Here is a 10,195-nt window from a genome sequence, read left to right on the forward strand (position 1 = left end):
CAACTATTCCGCCGCACTGTCCCTCCGAACAATGTATGATGCCACGTACTTTTTCGCAGTACCCGCATGAAGTCAACGGAGCGCCCATGTATCTGTACGAAGTGGCGACTGAATCGGTGTGTGAATCTGCCGCGAGGCTTCTCTTCATGAGCATCAAGTGGGCCAAGAGTGTGCCCGCTTTCTCCACGCTCCCATTCCAGGATCAGGTGAGTGCTCTCCCTTGTACCCAACCCTCCGCCATCCCGCTATTCCAAACGCTCAAGCAACAGAAGTCCGGCTTACAGAAACCGTAAGCCGTTTGACCACCGATGCCTTCACACAAGAGACACCAGCTCGTTGCGTGACGGGGAAAGATAAGGGAGGTTACTGCTCAGATGAAAACCTGAATGAGGGTTCTTTCATTGGTTCGGTAGACGGGTCTCCCCCAATGCAGGGCGCGCAGAGACTGGACTAGAAATCAAAATCAGGTCAAAAATCTTTGGAGAAAAACCGTTGAAAAACGCATCTGTTTGCAACTGTCTTCAAACGTAAAGGGAAAAACTCGTTACCGGAAATAATGCGTTTTCATGCTTTTTATCCCATCCTAGCTCATTCTTTTGGAAGACGCCTGGAGAGAACTCTTTGTTTTGGGAATAGCCCAATGGGCCATACCAATCGACTCCAGTACCCTGCTGGCCGTATCCGGTGAGTGGCAGCACATTTATGACAACAGTAATTAATATTAATTATGAATCTGCAATTATGTATCTGCAACTGTGTATCTGCAATTATAGGTGCATATGTAGGCTACAAGGAGAGATAACATACTTCAAAGGAATCTTCTTTTGCACATAGATTAGATTAGATTAGTTTATTTTCATATACACCAGGGTGCAGTGATTTTCCCTGCTCGTGTGAAGCTCAGTGTACATGGTAATAATATATACAACAATAAATACAATGGCCACCGCAAAACAACAGAATGATGTAAAGATTGTAGACTTTTAACCTCGTGGTACCAGTTTGTGGTACCAGAAGGTTGACAGTGTAAGGACTTCCTTGGATGCCCATTTTCCTGGTTTTTAAATCAACTGTCGGGAACCTCAGATCTTTTCAATGATTTCAGCACTTTTGCTAAATTAATTCATTGTAAGGTATCTTGATCCCTGGGTTTTGAGGGCAATGACAGCCCGTCTGAGAATTCCGCCGCTATGTACTGGAGCGTCAGCACGATGGAAAACGGACTGACCACAAGGCGGGAAACAACCGCTCGAACAGACGGGAGGAGGGGAACCGCTGGTGCCCCCAGCCCCGCAATGAGCAGCCAACGCCCAACACAAACCCGCCGCCTTATCTCGTGGAGGCAAATCGCCGCCTCCTCTGGTGACGAGGCACCTCTGACATTTAGACAACTCTTAGTCAAAGACACAAGCAATTTATTAACGGCGTGTTAATATTTGTGAAATGTATACGATCTGTACCCATCAAGTGGTGCAGAGGTACACCCATGAACCGATTCCCGGTTGCCGGCACTCCTCGTTAACTCCATGTGCAGAAGCCCATAGTTTTACACTGCGTGCTGGGTAAGTAACTCAGCCTGATGATTTAGGACATTCACCAGGTACACAGTCCGATGTCTGACACTCCGCCTGCCGCTGTTCTTCTGGCACTCAGTCCCCTTGGTGTGGGTTTCTGAAGGCGGAGCGAACGGCAGCGGTGCAGCGATGTACCCCTGAGAGCGCTATTTAATAATCAGATTAAAATCTCACCAAGGACATGGAGCACCAGTTTATTTACACACCTTCAACATGCAAATACATTCGGCGTTGCTCGGTTGTTTGAAGATTTTACCATGAACAATGTTTTTTTTAATTACTGAATTATTGCATTATTGTTAAAATCGCACGGATTTAGTTTAAAGTTTTCCCTAACGATCTGAAATCTTTGAGAGAGATGAAATAGATTTTGAATCGGTTGATTTGATAAAGTTTGGTTGAAGGTTAATTTGATTCTGTAAAATCCAAGCTTCCCGCAACAAGTCCAGAAACCGACCTGATGCCAGGAAGGAACTGAGCCACTCTGCGGTGACAGCCGGAGAGTAAACCGAGTAAACACGTTTCTTTCATTCTCTCTCCACCCCCCCCCCCCCCCAAAGGAATGAACAGCGATAACACCGACTCCCAGAAGTTGAACAAAATCATCGCCGAAATCCATGCGCTGCAGGAGGTGGTGGCGCGATTCCGTCAACTCCGCGCAGACGCCACCGAATTCGCCTGTTTGAAGTGCATCGTGACTTTCAAAGCCGGTCAGTCCGCAGTCCGTTCCCAGGCGCAGACTTTCAGCACAGATTCTCATCTTGAAACCAAAAGTAAAATCGCAACATTTCCCAAAGTGCGGGATTTTCGGGATGTAGTTTTCCACATCGCGGATTATCACTGGGAATTTTGTACCTGCAAAACAACCCTAGGATTTGGAGTGGTATTGCATTTAGTATTTGGGACTAGAGGCTTGTCAGCAGCATTGGGACCTCTGGGCGTTTGACAGGAACTCGCTTTAAGATCGGACACACAAGAGACTGCAGATGCTGGAATCTGGAGCAACACACAACCTGCCGGAGGAACTCAGGGGGTCGAGGGGCATCTGTGGGGGGAAAGGAACTGTAGACTTTTCGGATCGAAACCCTGTATTAAGACCGTCCTGGTGCAGGGGTTCGACCCGAAACGTCGACAATTTCTTTCCCCGCTGGAGATGTTGCCTGACCCGTTGAGTTCTTCCAGCAGATTGTTGGCTGCTCGCTTTCAGGAGAAACCTCTAAGGAGAAACGTTTTGGGGAAAAAAAAGGCAATTTCAATCTTTGGACACAGGAACACTTTTAGAATTGAGGTCTGATTCAAAGACTGATTTTGATCGTGGGATTAACAAGAAACTTTCTTTTTGCGTCAGTGTTTCGAACTGAAGGATCCGTGAAAGAACAAACTGCGGGCGCTTGAAAGAAAAGCGGGGAGTTTTACTTTAATTTACTCCTCTCCGGGGATCTGGGTGTCACTGGCAAGACCAGCATTTATTGCCCATCCCTAATTGCCCTTGAACGGAATGGCTTCCCAGGCTATTTCAAAAGGCAGGTAGGAGTCAACCACATGGGATGATCTGGGGTGACCCATAGACCAGACTGGGTAAAGATGGCAAATTTCTCCCCTGAAGGATATTAGAGAACCAGATGCGTTTTTACAACAATCCAGTGGTTTCTGTGTCGAGTTTATTGTCACATGCCCAGGTACATGTATGCACAGGTGCAATAAAAAAACCCACTTGCTGCAGCATCACAGGTACATGGCATTAGACACACAGCATTCACAAGAGAAACATAAATTATACAAGAAAGAACACAATTAGAATTTTTTTAAAAAGAAAACAAACAAAGAGAATGATCGGGGTGGGAGGGGTCTTTGGCTGCTTTCCCAAGGCAGCGGGAATGTAGACAGAGTCAATGGAGGGGAGGCTGGTTTGAGTGATGGACTGGGCTGTGTCCACAACTTTCTACAATTTCTTGTGATGTTGGGCAGAGCAGTTGCCATACCAAGCTGATGCATCCAGATTTTTTTTTATGGCGCATCTATAAAACATGGCGTGGGTTAACGAGGACTTGCCGAATTTCCTTAGCCCTTTGAAGAAGTAGATGCACTGAGTGAGCTTTCTTGGCCATGGCGTCTATGTGTTTGGACCAGGACAAGCTATTGGTGATATTTACATCTGGGAACTTGAAACTCTCAAGCATCAATGAACAGTTGTGTGCACTTCTTTGAAAACCCAGATTATTAACTGAATTTATGTTCCAGAGCAGCCTAGTCAAACTTGAAACAAACTGCTGGAGGAAATCAGGGGGTCAAGCATCACCTGTGGAGGCAAAGGGATGGTTGGCGTTTTGGGTTGTGACCCTGCATCAGGACAGAGTATATAGGGGAGGTAGCAGGTATAAAGAGGTGAGGGATAGGGGTGAGGCAGGAGTTGGCAAGTAATAGGTTGATCCAGGTGAGGAGGGGTTGATGGGCCTCAACCCCCCCCCCCACCTCTTTATACTGGCCAGCTCCCCTCTACACCCTCAGTCTCAATGCATGGTATTGATCTGAAACATTAACCATCCCTTTGCCTCCACAGATGCAGCTCAACCCATTGAGTTCCTCCAGCAGTTTGTTTTTTTTGTTCTAGATCCCAGCATCTGCAGTCTCTTGTGTCAAATTGTGGAATTTGAACTTGGTTCTCTGGAGGGTTAGTCTGGTCTTCTGGATTACCAGTTGGTGATTTAACACTGCAGTCACATTGTACCCTTTCAAAATACTCAGCAGGTCAGGTAGCATGTGCGAAGGATCAACAGAAGTAGCATTTGAGGTGGATGACCTTTCATCAGAACTGATTAAAGTTAGAAAACAAACTTCTTAATTTGCAGAGAAGGGTGAGGGGTGAGGAGAGCAAAGGAAATGTGTGTGATAGGGCGAGAGCAAGAGAATCATGATGGTGTTGGCTGAGGGAGGGTGGTGAAGGGCGGAGAATAGCTCTTTTGCCTGGAGGAGACATAAACAGAAGATGGATAGAAAGAAGGAGGAGAAAAAAATAACAAAACAATGCCAGAATTGTGATGGTCCTGATGCTGGAAATCTGAAGTAAAACAGAATGCTAGAAATATGCAGCATCTATGGGGAGAATCTGTGGCCAGTTCTGATACAAACTGCAAAGGCTGACTATCTGAAGTTGTTGAAAACAATGTTAAGTTTGGTAGGTGTTCAAACCCATATCAAAATGGTTTAAGTCACCTTTGGTCTTCAGTGAATCATTGAGCTTATTAATGGACAGCCAATGAGGCACTTGGTTGTCACACAGAACCCACCCTAGTGCAATCCTCAAAAATGCAGAGACACCCTCAAAGGTGAGAACAGCAAAGGAATTAACACCAGCTACATGGAATATTGGATTCACCCATTTGAGCTCAGCATCACCAACCTTAAGCAAGACCAAATATTTTGTACATGGACTGACCTGTGTCTTTCAGGTACAAGAGGTTTTGTTGGTGCAGGAATGTGCTCTATAATGTTCAAAAATAAAAAAATATTGGAGGTTCACAGAAGGTAGCTCCCATGTGCAAGCTTATTTTTAAACATGCACTTCTGAAAATTGGTTTTCTTCTTCCTGCTCAATCCTGATCATGAGATTATTCCAGTACCACAGCACCTCACCACACCACACCAGCGTCTGCCCACCACATCACCCAACCCACTACCTCCTACCATCACACCCACCTCTCCACAACCCAATACATCCACCACCATCTCCCAATCTACCAGCACATCACCCCTCCCATCACTACTTCATTCACCACACCCCATCAAAGCACCCTCACCCACTCCCATTAAATCACAATGCACTCAACGCACCCACCACTCCCTCCCACTCCACCATCACACCCCAGCACAACATCACTCACCAGCCACTCCAACTTCATCACAACCCATCACAAGACACCCACTACTCCCTCCCACTCCATCACCACACCCTACCACAAAACCATTGCCCACCACACCCTCTCACTTCTATTTATTTAATGATAGTTTTACATTGTAAGTCGATGCAGTCTGTTGACAGAACATTTTTTTCTACAAAAAGATTACCATAGGCTGCAATGTTATTAAATGTTCTTTTTTTCTCTCCTAGTTCCAACTCAGAGTGGTTCAGAGCTGAGGAATTTCCGCAATGCTTCAGCAATCGCAGCTCTGCAAGACGAGGCTCAGCTCACTCTTAATAGCTACATCCATACCAGGTAAAGGAGAACGGGCTCTGCACCCACACTGGAGTAAATGTTAAATGCATCTGGGCAGCAAGGGTGAAATGTCTTTACTTAGAGGTTAATTATTGGCACATGATCTTCAGATTTGCTTACCATAATAAGCAAAAAAAGTCCCTGAACTGATCAAAATAGCTTAAAAAGCTCAAAATAGCTTACACTGTGTTCTAAAAACATACACCCTTGCCCTGAACTCCCATTGTTTCATTCTTGAATGATTTTCACTGTTCATATGCAAACATACCAGCAAGTAGCTGCTCCCATTTCATTTTTGCCAGGTTCTGCCTTAGGATATTGAAGTCAGCCTTCCCCCAGACCTTAATTTCCAGTCTATTCTTATTCTTTCCTGTAACTACCTTGAAACTTACAGAGTTATGGTCACTATCTGCGGACAGCCCCTCCACTTGCCTAGCTTCATTTCCAAAGATTAGGCCCTGTATTGTCTCTTCTTTCATAGGATTATCTACATATTGGCTCAAAAAGCTCTCCTGGATGAACATTAAAAATTTCATCCCCTCTAAACCTTTCTCACTAAATCAATCCCAGTTAACATTAGGAAAGTTGAAATCCCCTACTATTATTACCCTATCTACCATCATATCTGCTCCTCTATCTCTAGCTGACTGTTAGGAGACCTGCAGTATACCCCAGCAAAACCATCACCTGCTTTCCGTTTCCAAACTCTATATCCTCACTTAGAGAACATTTTGGGATATACTCCCTCCTTCTTGCAGTCATGGACACCTTGATTAATATTGCAATACCATGTTTGTTTTTATATTCTGAAGATTTCCTATCCTGGAATATTAAGTTGACAGTCTCTTCAATCTTTCAATCAATCTCCACGAAAGCAACAATATCATATTCCCATGTGTTAATCAATACCCCCAATTCATCTGCCTTATTTGTCAGACTCCTTGTATTAAAATAGTTGCAGTCCTGCTTTGCATTCCTCCAATGTGCCCGTTCATGTCTATGTGTGCTCTGTCTACTGGACTGACTTAGTTTTCCTTCTATATTTGGCTGAGCCTCACCCCTACCATGCTCCTAATCTGTGGAGTATTCCCCTGTCAAATCATTTAAACCCTCCACTATAGCACTAGCAAACCACCCCACCAGCTTGTCAGTCTTGTTCCGGTTCAGATGCAACCCATCCAGCTTGTGCCAGACTCACCTTTCCCAGAAATGGTCCCAGTGATACTGAAATGAAAACCCCTCCTTTCAGCACTATCTCTCCAGCCATGCATTCATTTGACCTATACTTCTATTCCTGTACTCACTTGCACACTGGAAGTCATCGCGAGATGACAGTTTGAGAGGTTCTGCTCATTAATCTGCTAGCTGGCTCCCTAAACTCAAGTTGCAGGACCTCATTCCTCATTTTATCTATATTGTTAATACCTGAGTGAACTAGGACCTCTGACTCTTTACCCTCCGCTTTTTGAATGCTCTGCAACCGTTCTTTGACAGTGTTGACCCTGGCACTGGGGAGGCATCACACCTGCTGAATTCATGTCTCTGGCTACAGAAGTGCCTATCCCCCTCACTATTAAGTCTTCTACCATTATTGCCCTTGGATCTTTGCTCCCTACCATGGACGAACAGTTTTGGAGTGAGATGCTTCTCTGACTACCCACCTGCCTCCTTTCCTCTGCTAGGTGATCACTCATTCCTGCTCTCTCTGCTTTTCCTTAAGCTGCTATTTCCAGTGATTCTGCTATTTTGCTCCCCATACTTCAATCCAGAACACTTGTAAGCATGGAGAAGAAAAGTAGGTCTTGATGTATACCGCCAATTACATTCTTCCAGCTTAAATCTGCTCACTTTATTGACCCTGATCTGACTTCGTATCCATGCAACTCTGTCCTTATAGTTCTAGTACTGTGATTTTCAATAGGTCTCTTAAGGGACACCTTACCAATCTTATCAAAGCTCATTGAGAATCATTACTCTATTTCCTGTATCTATATATGTGTTATTTCTTAAAAGGATTCTTAAGTTTTTCAGGCCTGGTTTGCCTCTTACAAATACATAATAATTGTTACTAAATAACCTATGTCTTCCTATGTGAGTATTCACTTTATCATGCTTACTATAGTAATTTAACCATTGTCAGTATTAAGCTTTATGTTTTTTCATTTTTGTTCTGCATTAAGCTAACTGGCTAGTTACATAATTTATACAAGTACCACATGCTCTCTTTCAGTTTTCCCTTTGCAAATTCCAGCCCATTATGCACCCTAGTCTTAATATTTATGCACAATTGTGTAGATTTATCTTTGTTACATTTCATTTGCCACTAATCAGCTCAGGCACTAACCCTGCCACAAAGAAAAATGCTACATATATTGGACATCCAAAACAAACACAGACAATGCTGGAAATACTCAGCAAGTCAGGCAATATCCGTGCAGGTAGAAACAGAGTTAATGTCTCAGGTTGATGACCTTCCACCTGAACTGCAAATAGGTTAAGGTGTACCAGTCCAACTACCAGCTACTGCAGGGCAGATAGGTATGTGCAGTAAATGCTGGTATTGCCAGTGATGCCCGGATCCCAAGAAAATAAATAAAAAATTACAGGTCGATGAAAGGGGCTGGAGGGAAGGAAGGAACAAAGAAGTCAGGAACAATTTGGAAGGAAATATTAAGTGACAACATGAAAATGGTGCAAGGAGATGGTATTGGAATAAATAAAGGACCAAAAGATGGGAATAACAGAATCACTGCCAATAGCTTCCATTCAAAAAAATAGGAAGTGGTTATGACCTGAACCTATTGATCTGAACATTAAATCCAGATGATCATCACTTCCTCTCATGACCTTCATTGGTTTAATGTTATCTGTGAGTTAATTAGCTTGAGTGGATACTGCAATTCTTGGCTGCTTTGCACCACAGTGGTAGGAGAAATCTGAACTTGGATTGTTGGAAATGCTGTTATCTTCCCTCTCCCCACCCTTACTCTCACTGTGATGCAGCCTCCTTTATGACCACCTCCATTTCATTATCTTCAACCCATTAACCGATCCAATCTTACTCTTGATTTGTTCTGATATCTGTCAGAGTGTGGTATATAAAGGAGCTTCACGTTCCCAAAAATGTTTGATGAAGTTAAGGTACACAGAATGTTGTGGCTGCTCTCTTCAATGTATCATTTCAGACCCTTAAATATTCTATTAACTTCCTGGTCAATTTTACAAGCTAAACATGAGTAGACTTAAAGGTAGTGCCATGAACACATAAAGTATAGATGCAACGTTTACTTTATTTACAAAATGGAATGACATTTTTCCTCTTTTGGCAGTGAAGTCTTACACTTAAATGAGTTTAGATTATCTCAGCAATGAAAACAGAAAATGCTAGAAATAATCAGCAGTTCAGCAGCTATTGTTGGGTATAAAGTCCAAGAACGTGGTCTTAAATCTAAAGTGGAAACGGAATATGCTGTAAATCCTCATCAAGTCAGGCAGCCCACATGGAGAGAGGAAAGAGTTAACTTTTCAGGTCAATTTAAAATGGTCTTAAATCTAAGCTGCCAAATACAACATGGGATTGATTTGATGCTGATTACAACTGAGGAAAATGCTACACCTCAGCAGTAGAGAAGATAATTTGAAAGTTCTTTTTTTCCCCTTTTTTTTGCTTTTAAAACGCTCTTCTGTCTTTTTACTCGTTCCCAGCGACCACACGACACACGCTGCATACGTGGGTTGGTCCTCTCCATCTACCTTATGTTAGCCGCAGGGAGACATGTCACTGCAGCGGTTCAAGAAGGCAGCTGATCACCACCTTCTCAAGAGCAATTAGGGATGGGGAATAAAATGCTGGCTCAGCCTGCGAAACCCGCACCCCTTGAGTGAATACAAAAAATCTCCGCAAGTGGAGAATTGTGGACAGGGACGATCTGCCTCGGGCTCCCGCACTTACATACGGACAGTGTGTTGCTCCTCACTGTGTTATTACGGGGACGGTGTTGTCTGCCCTCAAAATGCTAACTCTCTTGTCTCCGTGCTCCCCAGATACCCAACGCAGCCATGCCGTTTTGGGAAGTTACTTTTACTTCTGCCAGCTTTACGATCCGTGAACCCCTCGACTATTGAAGAAGTGTTTTTCAAGAAAACAATCGGCAACGTCCCTATCACAAGACTTTTGTCAGACATGTACAAGTCCAGCGATATTTAACTCGAAATCTTTTCATATGGATAATCAACTTCACCCGTGTTATAAGTGAAACTTCTTAAGCAGACTAACAGAAATCGTGGCTCTTACTGTCAAAAAGATGTTTCGTATGCCTGTATAAAATTGGCCAAGGGTTGTTGATATTGTGTAGCACGCCATTCGCACCTGAAAACTGCCTGTCCTGCTGTTTGAAGCTCGCACCA

At 43.8% G+C, this 10,195-nt stretch overlaps 1 protein-coding gene across 1 annotated transcript in view; it reads left to right on the forward strand.

Annotated features, from left to right (window-relative positions):
• Positions 1–9,995, forward strand: part of nr2e1 (nuclear receptor subfamily 2, group E, member 1) — a 31,101-nt gene extending 21,106 nt beyond the window's left edge. Inside the window, exons 5-9 of the mRNA XM_052024970.1 lie at positions 60–206; positions 588–684; positions 2,135–2,284; positions 5,683–5,788; positions 9,833–9,995. Of these exons, the coding sequence (XP_051880930.1) occupies positions 60–206; positions 588–684; positions 2,135–2,284; positions 5,683–5,788; positions 9,833–9,995 (663 nt within the window). The remainder of the gene's footprint in view (positions 1–59; positions 207–587; positions 685–2,134; positions 2,285–5,682; positions 5,789–9,832) is intronic.
• Positions 9,996–10,195: the final 200 nt, after the last annotated feature.

Source organism: Pristis pectinata, chromosome 10, assembly GCF_009764475.1.
Source record: "Pristis pectinata isolate sPriPec2 chromosome 10, sPriPec2.1.pri, whole genome shotgun sequence".
Classification (NCBI taxonomy): domain Eukaryota; kingdom Metazoa; phylum Chordata; class Chondrichthyes; order Rhinopristiformes; family Pristidae; genus Pristis; species Pristis pectinata.